This window comes from Cygnus atratus, chromosome Z, assembly GCF_013377495.2.
Source record: "Cygnus atratus isolate AKBS03 ecotype Queensland, Australia chromosome Z, CAtr_DNAZoo_HiC_assembly, whole genome shotgun sequence".
Classification (NCBI taxonomy): domain Eukaryota; kingdom Metazoa; phylum Chordata; class Aves; order Anseriformes; family Anatidae; genus Cygnus; species Cygnus atratus.
In genome coordinates this window covers 21,451,788-21,469,593 of record NC_066396.1, presented here as the reverse complement: position 1 = coordinate 21,469,593, position 17,806 = coordinate 21,451,788, and the positions used below count along the sequence as shown (strand labels likewise).

The 17,806-nt window shown below is 36.1% G+C and overlaps 1 protein-coding gene across 6 annotated transcripts in view; it reads right to left on the bottom strand.

The window, feature by feature from the left end:
* Window positions 1-17,806, bottom strand: part of IPO11 (importin 11) — a 106,789-nt gene that overhangs the window by 59,247 nt on the left and 29,736 nt on the right. For all 6 annotated transcript variants that reach the window (XM_035553676.2, XM_035553681.2, XM_035553677.2 and 3 more), the window contains 13 exons: window positions 17,163-17,221; window positions 16,268-16,316; window positions 13,162-13,232; window positions 11,346-11,538; window positions 10,383-10,535; window positions 10,104-10,147; window positions 9,159-9,249; window positions 7,673-7,720; window positions 7,010-7,115; window positions 4,976-5,102; window positions 3,195-3,228; window positions 2,981-3,021; window positions 1,648-1,764 (listed from right to left, as the gene is read on the bottom strand). In XM_035553676.2, coding sequence (XP_035409569.1) covers window positions 1,648-1,764; window positions 2,981-3,021; window positions 3,195-3,228; window positions 4,976-5,102; window positions 7,010-7,115; window positions 7,673-7,720; window positions 9,159-9,249; window positions 10,104-10,147; window positions 10,383-10,535; window positions 11,346-11,538; window positions 13,162-13,232; window positions 16,268-16,316; window positions 17,163-17,221 — 1,133 coding nt within the window. The remainder of the gene's footprint in view (window positions 1-1,647; window positions 1,765-2,980; window positions 3,022-3,194; window positions 3,229-4,975; window positions 5,103-7,009; window positions 7,116-7,672; window positions 7,721-9,158; window positions 9,250-10,103; window positions 10,148-10,382; window positions 10,536-11,345; window positions 11,539-13,161; window positions 13,233-16,267; window positions 16,317-17,162; window positions 17,222-17,806) is intronic.

The following is a 17,806-nucleotide window of genomic DNA, read 5'->3' as shown; positions in this document are numbered from 1 at the left end:
ACTCTCAATTGCAAGCAAAATACCCATGATGCATTGCACATTTTAAGTGTATGTCTATTCTCTTGACATCTGTAACAGCAGGACTATCAACAAGCTAGAGTTTTGTTTTCTGTGCTTAAGACTTAAGAATTAAGCATTTATCAATCCCTAAAGATTATTTTAAATTTAAGAAGTTTTCCAAAATGGTGAAAAGTACAAAAAGCAAGAATAACAAAGTAAACTCAGATATAAATGTTCCAATGTAGATCAAAACTTAGACCTTTTTTTGAGAAGGAATGATATAAAATTTTAAATAGAAATAAGAAAATTGTCACTTCACACTGAATTCTAGTTCAAACTAAATGTTGTCAGCTCTGGGGAGAAAGACAGAATCACTACAGGGTTACATCTACCCTGTGATAATGACAAGAATGAAAGAGCCCACGACAAGACACTGAACATAATTCTAAAACCTATATAAACCCTTTCAACCTCAATAATATTCACAGACAGTGTCATCTGAAAAGTTTCTCCCCTACTAAAAAGAAAGCACAAATAAAACCACACACCAACTGCTTTCTCCCAGAAACAAGAGTCAATAGCCAGATGCCAGCTTTTATCCACAGTTATTATAAAACACCAAGTGTTCAGTTCAAAGACTGCAGAATTGCCATTCTCAGAGATATTCAAAATTCAGCTGGAGAGGGTCCTGAATAACCTCTGACATGCTGTGAGCTTGCAGTGTACCTCCAGATGGTTGTCTTAACCTAAATTTTTCTGTGATGCTCTACAGGGCTAAAACTTTAGTCTACCTTTTTCCTACAGTACTTAATGAATTAACCTTAACAGACTCATAAAGACTCTTACTGAACTTGCTTTTCCTGTTGCTTCCATGGCTGATATAAATACAAATGCAGGGAAATCTGCTGTCACGTTGGCTTTTCCTACGATGGAAAATTAGGAGAGCTACATTTGGCTCTCAGACAGGATTACTTGTAGAAGGTGGAGAAACTACAAAGCATGCACTGTCTCTGACCTTAATAGAATAATACAGCAAAACAGAAAAGAGACAAAAGCAGTCAACAATTCATTTTTACACCTGCAAAAATATCATCTTTTAAGTTTAAACCAAACAATACACTTTAGCAGAAAGTTGGTAACTGCACGCAACTTTGTGTTAACTAGTGCTGTACAGGCAATCCTGACCCTTACCCATGCCAATGAGAAATAAATTTAACTGCATTCCCTGGGAATGTAAAGCATTTTGTCCCCAGACATGTCTCTTAATATATAAGGTTTAATAAAGGTATAGGTCAGATGTAAGATGATACAATTAGAATACAAAATGGAAATAATGAAAATTGCAAGAAATGCATTAAAATAGGCAGAGGAATTCATTCTGTACTCCAAAGCGTGAGTGAATGCCAAAAATAAATAGTAATTTAAACAGTTATAGTAACAGAACAAGAACAATATTACACAAAAAGATAAATGAAAACTAAAATGTAGATGACCAAATAAAGGAAATAATACAGGCACCTACCATAACAATAACCAGTCGACTAACCAATGCCATTTTTCTACTATTTTTGCAGAAGCCAAAAACAGTAAGTTCTCTGTGGTGTTAGTACAAAGCTAACACTGTCTGAATTCTAGAAGAAAAAATACCTGTACATTGACTCTTTCATTCACGCATGACAGAACATGAAGAACATGCATTTTTGTGTCACACTCTGTTACTTCCTGAAGTAGTTGAAAGAGCAGTGTGAACATGGATTCCAGATACTAAAAGAAAAAAAAATAGGGATTAGACCATCAAAAATACTATCCAAGAATCATAGAACATCCTGAGTCGAAAGGAACCCACAACATTCATTGACTCCAACTCCTGGCTCCACACTGTACCACCCGAAAATCAAACCCTATGTTTGAGAGTGTTGTCCAAACAGTGCTCAACCACCCTCTCGATGAAAAACCTTTTCCAATCAGTGATATGAATTGGCAGTTTTTCAGTATGCTTACAACCCCGAAAGATTAAGTGTCTTTCAAAGTTCATAAAGTGTGCAAAATGTTACTCTTTCATTTACAAAAACGCACACTAGATGTCCACAGACTAACCAACATGATTCAGATATGTTCTTACATAACAGTTGAAGTATGTAATCAATCTGAACACAGATAATTTTCATGTTTCAGATAGTATGAACATGATTTCACAAATAAAATTCTATGAAGCTGAAGGCCATCACTCCAGAAGGAACACTTTGCTAGGGTCAGAGCAAGAGTATGGTCTTCTAGCTCTTGGATCAGCAGGTAAAATTTAGATTTTGAACTTAAAAAGACATCTTAACCAATTCCAATGTTCAGAGTATAGATACACTCTGCATTTTGTTCCCTCCCCCCGAAGAGTTACAATTACACAGAGGTCATAATCCAATGAGGACAAACACCTGCTAAATTTAAATATCAAAATACATCTTTGCTGCATTTATAAGTAGCATTTTATTATTTACTCAATGCCAGCAATGATGACGAAGTTAAGAAACATCAAAATAGGAGAACAAATCCATGTTTTTAATGCACTATTTTAACCACATGTCTATGCTTACTACTGAAGCAACAGAATGCTGGAAAGTACTGTTTGAAACAGGTAAGAAGGAAACTATTCACTAACAACAGCATACATACTGTCTGAGCATGAAAAATCTTAGCATCTGGTAACACTCGGTATATATAGTACTAAACACCACAAGAAGAAATTGTAATAATCATAATAGAGAGGTCTTGAATTGTCTGTCTGAATATTGCACATCAGCAACCTTAAGGGCAGCAACACGAATCTTCACATTCTGCCCTATGAAAAAATTAAAAATAAATGCACACACATACACACTGATTACTAAATAGCTTGGTTTAAGAAGAAATAGGACATGATGTTTTTTCCTGCCTTTCTCTACGGATATGCCAGCTCATGAGAATACATCCATATAAATGCTCTTACCGGTAAGAACTGATCAGTTCTGAACTCAAAGTCATCAACAGGTAAAAAGCCATTAAGGAAAATAATACACATTGCACAAGACTACAGTAAGCTAGTATTTTATGAATACATAACAATTATAATGTGAAAATGTTGGAAGTAAGTTAAAAGCTGCTTATTTTCCAGTAACATCTAATTTAGAATTAATCAAGTTTCTATGTTAGTAAAAGGATATTTAACTTCAGTGTTGTAGCAGTTTCAATACGAACCTAAAAGACAAAATATGCATAACACTTATGTCGATTAAACATTATCCTGATTATCAACATAGTATCTAAAAATATCAAACCAGTTATTTTAGTAATTGAATTGTTCTTTGTGTTCTGTCATCCTCTAAGAAATTTGGTTACGGAATCATAGAAACATAGAATCCTAGAATCATTTAGGTTGGAAAAGACCTCCGAGATCATCACGTCCAACCATTAACCTAGCATTGCCAAGTCTACTGACCACTGACTACGTCCCTAAGCACCACTTCTACCTGTCTTTTGAATACCTCCATGGATGGTGAAGCAACTATTTCCCCGGGCAGCCTTCTCCAATGCCTCACAACCCTTTCAGTGAAGAAATTTTTCCAAGTATCCAAGTTAAACCTCCTCTGGAACAACTTGAGGCCATTTCCTCTTGTCCTATCGCTTGCTGCATGGGAGAAGAGACTGACCCCACCTTGCTACAACCTCCTTTGAGGTAGTTGAAGAGAGCCATAGGGTCTCCAGATCCTCCTTTTCTCCAGGCTAAATAATCCCAGCTCTCTGAGCTGCTCCGCATAAGACTTATTCTCTAGACCCTTCACCAGCTTTGTTGCTCTTCTTTGGGCACACTCCAGCACCTTGATGTCCTTTTTGTAGTCAGGTGCCCAAAACTGAACACAGTATTTATTTGAGGTGCAGCCTCACCAGAGGCCAAGTTCAGGGAAGCAATCACTTCCCTAGTCCTGCTGGCTACACTATTTCTGATAAAGAAATTTGGTTAGTTCAACTCAAGACACGTTTTTGTTTGCTTTAATTTTAGTATCCTTTACAGTTAGTTTGGCATTGCCTGGAGAAACCACCTGGAAAAACTACTCAAGAAAAACCTTCACAAACGTCAAGAAAGAATTAAGCAAGATCTTTCTATCATAAGCATGTGAAAGAAATTGTCGCAACAGTGAAGGAGTTTAATTTGAGATTATCTCATGTCTTGCTGTCACCCAAAAAGCAAATAAACCAAACTCAAAAGGTAGCATGTTCTTCCCTGCTAGATATCGGGAAAGCACTAACTACGAAGTCATAATATTGGCAGGGAAACCCATCCTGCTTTTGCTAAAGCTGTCTGGAATCACAGAAATAACTGTTAGATTGCCAGTTAGTAATATTTAACAAACTAGCTAGGTTTTGGCAGTCTCGTTTGTTTTTTCTTTGTTTTGATTGTTGGGTAGATGCTAGGTCTGTTCAAAATAAAAAACACTAATACAGCTTCTCAACTTAACTTCACCTGCTGGTAAACTGAAATTGTTGATTGAAACCACAGAGTTGTGCTCAGATTAGCAACCAATGACTTTTATCACAATCTGTCAGCAGACAATAGCTATGTTGATGCTTAAATAATATTGTATACCAGATAGACTGTATCACAGAATATTCTTGTTTTATCTACAAAAAGTGTTCCTGAGTTAATAAGTGATCTATCTCAAGATGCCTCACAACTTTGTTACAAAAACAGATGGTTGCTCTTGCCATTCATTTTCCCAGATTCATCACCTAGGGGACATCTTAAAGGTTGGCTTCGTGCCTGTGAACTTGTTTTCCAATATTTCCACAGACTCCCTCAAACCTTCCCAACAGATTATTTTCTGCCCGACACAACAGACTTTGAAGTGTGATGTTATTGAGTTTCCAAGGTTTATATAAGGTACAGTATGCATGTTTCACCTGTGTTTATAGAAAATGTATAACCCAAAATATTTCTTATATTTACCACTAGGTCTTGGTCTTGAAGCAAGTTACGAATTGCCTCATACAACATAGGCCTCAAGTCTGATTTGAATTTAACTGAAATCCACTGTCCAATCAGCCAGATTACTCGTCGACGTATTGGTTTATACCTTTAAAAGAGGGGAAAAAATATCATACTCATTCATTCATTATGCTTGCTGTTCTAAAATACTTTGATGAAAAAGAAATCTAACAATCAATACAAAAACAATATTCTGCAAGACAAGTATTAAAAAATTTTGTCAAGACCACCTTTCCAGAACTTTAATGTAGAATTTTTTTTTCCAAATCAAAATTCTTCACCAGAAGGCTTGGGAAACAAATTCATGTCTGAAAACAAACAAACAAACAAACAAAAAAAAAACCATACAACTCTTCCTAAATGAATCTTGAAGATGTCAGAAACACAGTTTATTTTGCGCACAACACAGCAATAACTACTGCAAGCTCCTGCCTCCACAGGAATTTCATCCCAGGATATCACAAATGCCAACCAAATGGTATTATTAGGTGTCTTTCCTACTATAAATACAACTATATCACCTGTGGAAGACTTTTGTCAGTTTTTGCTTATGATATATGGGTAGATTGCATAAATATACCACCATAAATATGCCAAAAACAGAATATGCTGCCAATACCACAGCAGCTTTAGAGATTGGTGCTGGGGCAGCATTACAGCAAAGGAATAATCATATATACAGGATCTCTAATTTTTTCCTATTTTTCTGACATTTAGCATAACCATTACAGTACTTGGCCACTGGCAGATAACAGAATGAATTTGTGATATTAAAAAAAAAAGACTAATGAGGAAAATAAAAAAAAAAAAGCATCGGGGACACAGTTAAAGTAAATAATTAGAAGAGAAGTATACTCCAATGACAAGTACTTAACTTTCTTAAGTTTAGCAGGATCTTCCACTGTACATGAAATTTAACTGTATTTGTAAAGAAAATGTTTATAACTGCCATTTACAAATAAAAAAGTCAACTAGCAGCTCTCTATGGAAAGTCATTTACAACTTATAGCAGCTCTTCAGGGCATTAGCATACAAATTAGTTCATATTTCATTTCACCAGACTCAACTGTTATCTGAATTTCAAATAGAGAAGAAAAAATAGCTAGTTGTTTCAAAGGACATTAGTGTCACCACTAATGACTTTGAAGAGCACAGTAAGACATATTCTGAGTCAAAGGGTGATTTGGAATTCACCTAATGAGGATAGCAGTAGAAAAGGATTTAGCGTTCTTCCCCCAAGGGAAGGGTGACAGCCTGAGGAAATAGGAGGAACACTGTCTTCCTACTCAGAGTTGTCCATCTCTACTCTGAGGTACCAAAAAATATCTGCCAAAATACCTTAAGAGAGACGCTAAAGACAGGTACTCACATGAAGGCCATCCAAGTGAAGAGGACTTTGGTGGGATGCAAAACCCTTGGCAGACAAACTATGTAACACTCTTCACACAGAACCAGACTGTAATCATTCACACTTTTTACACATAATTCAAATTTGCCCTTACTTCCCTATTTTATTGGTGGCCAAATTAACTGAAGAGTGCTACAGAAGGCTTGTACTAGTACAGAAGAACAAATCACCACTTTGGCTAAGCTACAGCTTCACAGAAATCACTTCCACAGATTTCAGGACTTTGCTGCCTAAGGGGTTCTGGGAAGTCAAGAGGCCTAAGTAATTTTCTTTAAATAAGAAAATGTGGCTGTCCTGAGAAAGTTTAGTGAAGTCAAAGAGCTTCAAGATGACAGAGTGATAGTATATTTACAGATCGTGGGAAGTAGCCACCACACTAACAAACATTAACAAAATATAAGTTTCATGAACATTGTCACATCTGTGACTGTTTACCTATTCATATTTCATGCCTCTGTTCGTTTAGTGGATGTGTTTTAAATAACAAGCATTTTTCAGTTCTGCAATTATCAGATCTTCTATCTTACCAGATCTGTATCAATAATTCATGTTTCAATAAGGAATACATACCAAACCAAGGTGTTTACCTGTTATGAGAAACCTGCAGTTCTGCTAGTAGCTGGTTTTTAAACCACTGATCAAAATCCACACTATCAAATAGCTCATAAGCAGCCAGTCCAACCGCATTATACACTGGGGAAAAACAATAAAGTCATGCTTATTGTTTGGTTTAATGCTTTATTTTTAATTCTAAATAATCAGACTACTTTAAGACTAAAAACACTTTTGCTAGTGTAAGTGCAACAAACAAAAGCAATGCATATAACTTAAATAGAACTTAAACACTCCTGAAAACGGTTAAAAGCAATAAGAACAATGAAGATCTCATTCTAATATCAAGAGTGGTTTAATTAGAGGCCTCAGACAATTCTTGTGCCAAAAAATATCCCTATTTATAAAATAGATAGAATATAGCCATGACAGCATTGCAGTTCAGAGAGGAAAAAATAGGACAGTAAAGGACATTGTCTAAGGGCTTGTTAAAAAGCTGAAAAAAATACCATATATTTACACGAGTATCTCTAAAAGTTAACACTGACATCGAGCGCAAGGAAAAATAGGACTTAGATCCTACTTTCCAAATGTCTTAAAAAATACATCTTGCATATGCTTCATATAATGTTTAAGAAGTCAAGCACATACACAATAGCAGCTCTGTTCCTTCAAAGGTAAAGTAAAATTTAATTTACCAGCATCTTTAATCAGTATAGCACTGGTATCTTCCATGTTCGTAGTTCCTACAAGACAAAAAGTTAAAGAAAAAAGCATAACTAAAACAAAGAATGCAAGCAAGATGCTTTCTTAAACAGAGCTTACACTTCAACGAACTATGCTCTAAATTAGGACTACATCGCTATTTTTACTTACAATTCATTGTAAGTAAAGCTTTGATACCTTTTTCAGTGAATATGCTGAAATCTACTCTGCTTTCACAACCTATTTTTGACTTGCTTCCTCAGATCAGAATTACATTTCATGGCAATATGCAAGTCAGAAATTGCATTTTAATGAGCAGATTGAAGACCATGTGGTAGACACTGCAAACAGTTACTACCCTGACTTAGTTCTGATATACTTTATATGTTTACGCATTTGTGCTTAGAATGCCTAAGTAAACATTTTCCCAAGTCTTGAAAATTAATGAATTCTTAATGCCATCTTGTACTTTAACTGTAAGTCTCAAATTGAAAATATCCAGAAATGGGTACTTGAGGTCTTCAGGGAAAAAAAAGTATGAGTATCTGATAGCATAAAAGTAGTATCTTCCAAAATTCTTGGAAAACAAAATAACCTAACCCTTCTATAAGAAATCTTCTGCTATTCCCAGTATCAAAGCACAGCAAACCATCCAGAAACTTATGTATACTAAGAGGTTCTGGATGTGAAGTCAGAAATAAACATTCATTTTCTGAGCATGGTTTCTATTTAATAGGATGTACTGAGCCATTCCAGTAAGTTCAAATACAAAACATTATAGTAAGTCACGTAAGATGCAACCTGGAGAAACAAAACCTAAGCCAAAATGATAGAAAAAGTGCCAGTTACTACTTGTTATCTTCTATGGCCACTGTAAACTTCAGCTTGGGCGCCAAAAAAGAGTAACTTCTCAGCCTGCAAAGGCTTCTGTTTCATACAGAAGAAGACTAAGATTTTAAGACTAAGTAGATTGCACAGAGCTGGAAAGTCCTCTAGACCATCCAAAACAACAGCATAACTTGAGCTTTCTATTTAAATGTTTTTTTGTTTTTTTTTTTTTCTCCCTGATTCTTGCATAGACATGGCAAAATCACCATAAACTGTCTTGCAACATTTGAATAGAAAGTTCCCAGTAAAAACCAATCTACAGACTTCATTAAATTTCACCATTCTCAAGAAAGCCTGGAACCTCACAGAAGCAGAAATGCTTCTATCTTTGTCAGTCATCCAAAAGTCACATTGAAAAGGAAAGAATCCTTAGGATTTCCTCTTCCTACATACACATTGTATTTTTATGGCAAGTTTAAAAATGTTAATGTATTAACAAATTCTTTCAAATAGAATACAGAATGAATGTGCTATGTAGCATTAGCTATCACAAGGTAAATTTGTTTAATATTTGATAAAAGTTGATAAAACAGTTTATAAAAAACAAAGAACACTACATTTCACAGTTCCTGTATGTTTCAAACAACTTACCTTGCAGACTGTGAACCATTTCTAAAAGCACAGGGGTAAGAGTCTGATTGTACTCGTGGAAAATATCAATAAAAAGAACTTCTGTACACGGCTGAAAATTTAAAACAAAAAAAAACGTTTCAGAATCAAGACAATGGCAATTAAAATGTATTTTATGCTGCATTTTTTAAGTGCTGAATACCTTACACTGAAAGCTGTAATTTAAAATGTAATCTTCTGTAGACAAATTAGTTTTATATGAAATACCATTTCATATTATACAGTATATAATATGAAACAATATTAGCGAGCTCTGTGGTACAAGACTGCACCTGTGGAGTGCCACAGATAACTCAGAAGCTAGTGACCACACTGTAGGTATTTCACAGTTTCCTTTTGGATTAGTTCAGTCATTTGGTCTGAATGCAGAGCTATACTTGCACTTTGGAACACACTAGACATGCAACGTTATTTTAGTTTTAATCTGAAAGTAACCCAGCAAATATGCTTTGAGATCTTGCAAAGCAAAGCACAGCATGGATAACTGGGAGATTCACTCCAAAAGAACAGTTTTGATCTGATCTGAAAGGTACAGATGCATCTGAAACTTCATTCATCATGTATACTAACAAAGTCATTAGTGATAACATCAGTTATCAGTTTAAAGAAGAGAATTTCTCTTCAATAACCACCAGATCCTATAAAATACAAAATGCTGAAGCAAACTCCTTTTCCTCCGTTCTAGAATATGAAGCACATAGTTTCCAATAAATTTCAGAAAGTTTAACCATTGATAAACAAATGAAGTTCATTTACATTAATTTGAATGAAATTTCTCTAACTAAAGATTTTTTTCTGAAAAACATGAGCTTATCTTTTTACCACCTATCATCTCTCCTGGTTACAAGACTATCAAGAAGTGCATGCAGAGATGTAGAATGTTTTATTTCAAAGTGAAATACTTACTCTGAGACTGTACTTCCAAGAATCTCCTCCTGTCTCTTCTACAGCTATTATTTCACAAAGAAAAGGAGAAAGCATTATTTCAACTATGGCTCAAACAAAGTTTAGTATTTAAATGTGAGTATCATGGACAACTGAGAAAGCTCTCACATTATGGAAAACACAGACATACACTCCCTCTGGAGGTTTAACGAGACTGCAAAAAGTAAACCAATACTGTAGGAGGTATATATATTATACCCGTATCTAAATAAATTGTGGCCAACTATACAAGTTTCTTACTGAAGCCTTCTGGGTCCTCTTCCCACATTGTTAATTCTTCCTCTGTCAGCAGAAAATAGTGAGTGACTAATCTCCTACATATCTCCATTAGTGTTGGATATGTGAAAAATGCCGTCTTTATTTTATGTGCTTCAAGAGTTTCAGGACTGCTATCTGAAATGAAACGCATAAAAATTCAGATTACAATTAAATAGTGAGGAAATTCTTCAGTATATGTGTGGTGAGGCGCTGGCACAGGCTGCCCAGAGAAGCTGTGGATGCCCCATCCCTGGAGGTGCTCAAGGCCAGGCAGGATGGGGCTTTGGGCAGCCTGGTCCGGTGGGAAGCGTCCATGGCAGGCGGGTTGGAATTAGATGATCTTTAAGGTCCCTTCCAACCCAAACCATTCTGTGATTCTATAATTTAATTTTAAGAGAGTTCTCAGACACTACAATTAGACGGCCTTTCAGTCAGTAGTGCTTCACAAAATATTTATCAAGTTTAACAGCTACTAAAGTGAAAAACACTGCTTTACTGTTGTTTTATATACATATATATACACACATACATACACACACACACACATCACGTTACTGAAGAAATAATTAAAAACACAGAATTCAAAGAGTTTCATTTATATCTATTCAAAAAGTTTATCCAAATATAATCTTAAAAACAACTAGGATGACATTTTTTGTTTGTTTTTCTTTTAAGGAATTAACACTGGTTATAGAAAGTAGCAATAAAAACAAATACTGCATGCTATACAACCAACACAAACACTGTATACGTTTGGCAAATCCATGTCCATATATATGAACACTTTAACCATCAACACAAGAATTACCTGTATACAGACAGAAGCATGTATTATTAAGTATTGATGCATTAAGTGCTTCAAAAGTACAACTCAAAGGAGTTCACTAACAACTCGCAAAATTATATACAAAATATAAAAATATATTTAGTAAATAGAAGCAGTACCTTCAATATATTTTGATGGCTTATAAGCATAATTTTTTACAATCATCTTGATGAGATTCATGCACTGTACAATAAAGCGCTCAAATACAACTCCTTCACCAGCCTCTGTGAAAACATAGCTTACAGCGAACTCCAATGACCTCTGAATTAAAGACGTAAATGAAAAAGGATGTTGATCCAGGAAGTCCAAAAGCTAGAAATTAAGCAAGTAGAAGAGCAAAAAAATCAATTTTTTGTGCAAGTCGTACATGCTTTCATAAAACTATTTACATAAAATTATAGAAAATAAAATTGAAAGGAGGAAATTAGGAAAAGATCAGTATCAATGCTTAATGAAGCACTAGTTTCTCCACTAAATTATTGATTCACATTCAAAATTATCTTTTGTTAAAAGTTTAAGGAACAATACCTGTTTTCAACTTGATAGCAACATAATATGTAAAACACATCCACTACAATTAAAGCCGTCAACATTTTAGCACATTGCTTTCCACAGGTACTTCTAGAGCAGCATTTATGGTTCATGTTGTTTAAAAAACAAATTCCAGCCTTCAACTGCGTAACTACTAAGGAGAGGCAACCCTCTGTTTTCACTGGACCATAAACATACAGCAAATTATTGCCGATTTCCAGACATCCTATACTGTATCACGAAAAGCAATTCCAATGTACACAGACCATAAGGAAAAATGTTTAAATTGATCACTACAGATACTTGCTACCTGTTCATAAGACATACCAGATGCTACTGACATTCTCATCATTAAACACATGGGACATAAGAAAGATAGGAGGTGCAAGGGTAAGAAGTTTTAATTCTTTTTTCTCCACACACCCCACACTGCAGAACAAGCACTTGCTTCTTCACCGTAGTTCTTCTAACTCGTGATCTAGAATGTGCTTACAACTTCCTGATCTCTACTACTTGCAAAAATGCCTAAAGCTAAATTCTTGCATCTTAATTTCTATAGATGGTAGATTATCTATCAATAAAGTGCATTTTCTCTCCAGATCTATGAAGACAAAAAAAGACGTGCCCCCATACTCTGCTTATTAGTTCAAAAGAAGAAGGACTATGATAAAGACTAAGAATGTTGGGTAGAGTACCTTCAGTTCAATTCGCTGATAGCTACATGTGCCTCCCACCTATAATAATTATGCTGAACATTTAAATTAGAACTATTGTCCCAAAATATAATTTGCAAACAATGGGAAGTCATTAGGTTTTATACCTATTAAAGGCAGAGCAAATGTCAATGCTAAAATTACCTTCTGATAACACAATTAATGGTTGCACAGAATTAGCTGAAAACTCAAAATGTACTATATAATACAAAAGTCACAGACTGTAAAAGTGAGAAAGAGAAGGGTTATTTTTGTTAATTTTCTTTCAGTAAATCCGAACTGGCCAGAGATTCGATAGAACTAACAGTGCCTTAGAAATAACAATCTAAGTATATATAGAAGTACTTAACTGGATGAAAAAAACTCATGATTTCTAATAAAGACCATGATTTTTTATTTTTTAAACAAAAGACTAGTTAATAATTTACTTATAGAATGCCATTCTATTTGCATTAAGGAAATGGATTCTTTGCTCCTGTGATTTATGTCAGCATGAAAATACAAATACATTTCTGAAAAAAATAAAATAAAATAAAGAAAAGGCTATTTTATAGCAAAGAAGTTCCAAGTTGCAGTACCTTCTTTTTCTTTAAAAGATCTGAAACCTACTGGTTTTAAGGAACATACATATTGGGGACTGGGGACTGCACTGCTCAAATCTATTCAGTAACTGTATGGAGAATTTACTTACCACTTTAGTGAACAGAATTATAGTCTTTTCTAGACGATCTCTGCATACGTTTTCTGCTCTTATACTTCTACCTGGTAAATCAGATATTTAACAACTATCATTTTTTCAGACTCCCCTTTTCTTTCTGGATAACTACATCTTAAAAAGTTAATACTGGTGAACAACTTGTTTTATCTGCAGTTCAGGGGTTATAGCAGCCAGAAAAAAAGTTCTATGGCAGAATAAATTCAAAGTCATAAATTGAAGGTAATGAGTATTGCAAAAAAATAATCTTTAACCATTTCTCTCAGCTGCAGTGAAAGTCACTATAAGTGATCTGAATAAAACAGTCTGGACATCATCACACACCACTCAATCATAGAAGACAGTCAAAATAATGCAAGCAAAATGCTAGCATAGATTAGCAAAATGCTAGCAAGAGCGCACTGAAAAGCTTAAAATGCCCTCATAAGAAAACTACGGTATATCCTTATTACATATGTAGGTATGTGCTTTACTAGAAAACCCATCATAAAAAAAAAGGTTATGGACACTGGTAAACAGTCTGAATTCAGAAAACAAAGATAAAGCTTTTATAAGAAAATAGAAAAAATAAAGACAGCCATACTGACAGCATACAAGCAAAGAAGATGATATAACAGAAGTAAATTCTAGTTTCATTATAGTTAGTGGTGTGCGCTTTTGAAAAACAGCTTACTGATAAGGACTACAGGCCAGTCAGTCTCACCTCTGTGCCAGGCAACATCATGGAACACATTCTCCTGCAAACCATGCTAAGGCACATGGAAAATAAGGAGGTAACTGGTGATAGCCACCATGGCTTCACTAAGGGCATGTCATGCCTGAGAAATCTGGTCTTCTATGACGGGGTTACAGAATTGGTAGATAGGGGAAGAGCAACTGGCATCATCTATCTGGACTTGTGCAAAGCATTTGGCACTGTCCCACACAATATTCTTGTCTCTAAATTGGAGAGACATGGATTTGACAGATGGACCACTAGGTGGCTAAGTCTTAGATGGTCGCACTCAAAGGGCTGTGGTCAATGGCTCACTGTCCAGGTAGAGATCAGTAATGAGTGGTGTTACTCAGGGGTCAGTATTGGGACCAGCACTATTTAACATCTTTGTCAGTGACATGGACAGTGGGATTAAGTGCACCCTCACCAAGTTTGCCAATGACACCAAGCTGTGTGGTGCAGTCAACACACTGGAGGGAAGGGATGCCATCCAGAGGGACATGGACAGACTTGAGAGGTGGGCCTGCGCAAACCTCAAGAAATTCAACACGGCCAAATGTAAGGTCCTGCATCTGGGCCAGGACAATCCTAAGCACAAATACATGCTGGGTGGACAATGGATTGACAGCAACCCTGAGGAGAAGGACCTAGGGGGTTTTGCGGGACAAGAAGCTTGACATAAACTGGTAATCTGCGGTTGCAGCCCAGAAAGCCAACCGTATCCTGGGTTGCATCAAAAGAAGCATGGCCAGCAGGGTAAGGGAGGTGATTCTGGACCTCTGCTCTGCTCTCATGAGACCCCACGGTGAGCACTCCGGAGCCCCCAGCACAAGGACATGGAGCTGTTGGATCAAGTCCAGAGGAGGGCCATGAGGATGAACAGAGGGCTGGAGCACCCCTCCTGTGAAGACAGGCTGAGGGAGTTAGGGTTGTTCAGCTTGAAGAAGAGAAGGCTCCAGGGAGACCTTATAGCAGACTTCCAGTGCCTGAAGGGGGCCTACAGGAAAGTTGAGGAGGGACTCTTTGTCAGGGAGTGAGTGGAGTGATAAGACAAGGGGGAATGACTCTAAGAAGGTAGCTTTAGATCTGATATTAGGAAGAAATTCTTTATTCAGAGGGTGGTGAAGCACTTGCACAAGTTGCCCAGAGAAGCTGGGGATGCCCCATCCCTGGAGGTGCTCAAGGCCAGGCTGGATGGGGCTTTGAGCAACCTGGTCTGGTGGGAGGTGTCCCTGCCCATGGCAGGGGGGTGGAATTAGATGATCTTTAAGGTCCCTTCCAACCCAAACCATTCTGTGATTCTATAGAAACCAAAATGGAAATAGTAAGCTTCAGCTCATTTCTTATCATAGGACATTTGAATCCTATGACAACCGTCAAGCATCAAGATGGGATTGCCTTAAAAGTCATTCAATTTATGCCAGAAGACTATCTAGCCAAAAATGAAAGAAGGGGCAGAAAGAGCATGATTACAGCACAGCAGAAGGGGCAAACAGTTGCATGCAGAGAAGACTGTATTATAGAAGACCAAAAAAAAAGAAAATATTTTGGCATTGCACAGAGTGGAAGTTTCAGTAAACTTTCCTATAAACAAGGTTCAGAGTCCAAATCAGCACTTCTCACCTAAGTACAAGTTCCCGAGCCAACTACTTTCATTTGTATCAAAAAATTATTTCTATTCAGCTCAGATATCAAACACTGGAAAGAAATTTGTTGAGTCCTCAAAGAGTGGCCTGACAAGCTTCAAATTAAGGAATGGTTTGCACTATGGGTGAATTAAATGAATGAAAGGCTTTGCAGGCCTACTGCAAGTGAGCAGAGCAGTGTGTTGAGATGCAATTCCACTGAGCATTTTTTTTTACCTGCTTCAGGTAACTTCCCTACAAAAGCAGTAACACTTGCCAATTATGCTTATACTTCTGTTGACTGTGTTAACCCGTGGTTGTCTGCCTAAGACTACTATTCTGCCAGGCATAAAGTACATATAGCTGAATGTGGTAATTATTTTCCATTTGACAGTTACCAAAATATACAGCAGACTCAAGGAAATATGAAAAACAAAAAGAAAATTCAAGATGATGTGTATTTCTGTGGTATCTACATATTTGAATATGCATACTTTGTCACTCCATGGCTTAAGACTTTTTTCTCCCCAAAATAGGCAATATAACACCAGGTATGATTTTGGTGGGGTTTTAGTCTTTTAATACAAAAGCAAAAACAATGTTATTTAAGTCTTTCTTGTGCAGTCTCAGCACCATTTAAAATAACTCTGCATTTATAAAAAAAAGATTTTGATAGAACTGTATTACTCTTTCATCCAATTTCTAATATTTAACCAACACAAGGAAAGATTAAGATACTTACTACACTCCAGAAATTGTTTTAGCCGTTCAAACACTGCATGTAGAAAACCCTGAAAATATAAGAGTATGTGCGTCTAAAGATTAAGTTCATTTTGCACTGTACTGTGAAAAGAAAGTTGAGTCAAACGTAATGTTAACAGCTCAGACATCACAGGATCACTTTTAAGTAAGTAATTAATTTTAATGGACAAGCAATTTCATCATGAAACAAGTAATTAGCAAGCTAGCATACTGCATAGATGATCTTTGTTAGCACCACACAAATAGCACAATATCTACAATAGAAACAGGAGTCTGTAAATATAGAATTATGCTTTACAATCTTTCCTTTTGAATTCAGCATATAATATGGCAGGTATAACTGTTCTCTACTTCACAGTTTAGGATGAAGCTGTTAGGTACCCAACTTTTTCAGCAAAGTAAAAAGTGTTTGGGTGTGAAGGAGAGGTTTGGGTTTCATTTTGTTGTTGTTTTTGCCCTAGATGGGCTGCATACCACAGGCTTTCATCTCATAATCAGAAAAATCTATCATGGATAAATACATCATTACATTCATAATTAAATGAAAACATCCTTTCAAACGATGGCTGAAGAGTACACATGAAATCTACCAGTAGAGAGAGAGATGCTATTATCACATGACACAAACTGGACGGGACACTTTTTAAGGTTTGTTTTTTCCTTTCCCCAAAGACATCTTGCCATTGATGTCACAGTGTCTAGGATCTACCTAGGGTCTGATGAACCTTAACTTTGAGAGGGCAACTTTGAGAGAATATTACTTGAATTTCCTTTACAAAACAAAAATGTGTCTTTCAGTCATCTTTAAACATTGCTGTAACACCTGAAATACTGACAAAAGATTTTTAAATTAGAAACAAATCCATATTACTTACCATCACCTCTGCACTTCGATGAGGTTCTACAAATCCATGGACTGTTAGTTTACGAAGCACTAGGAAAAAAGAAGTTACTTGTGTAGATATTTCTCATGTTCAGATTTCAGACCATGATCAGTTGCTGTGCATTTCTTCCAACTTCCAAATTTAAAAAATACATTAATTTTGGGCCTTCGGATACCTCAACCATACCTAACGTGAATATAATCTCTTGAAATAATTTAAAATTCTGTATATTACGTGAAAACCAATGAAAAGAATGCCAAGAATTACTGAATTGTAAAGAATTCTGCAAATGCTGTAAATATTCACCCTCTATAGAGGGGGTTCTGTAAATGAAAAGGGCCAAGCTAGGATGCATATGCCATCTTTTTAATTTTCTCAGGTTTGTTACCGCCAGTAACCCAAAGTAGCCATATGCCACAACTTCTGAACTAATTCAGGACTGATATCAACCACACTGCAGGCACCACGCAAAAATATTTTAATTCCTCAATGCAGCAAAGTACAGTAAGGATATGCGATCATTCCACCGTTAAGTACCTGAGCATCAACCTAATATCTAAACTGACCGATAAAGCTACCTCTTAAGTGACCATGAGATGAACTTAACAAAACAAATTCACAGATCAGATTCTCCA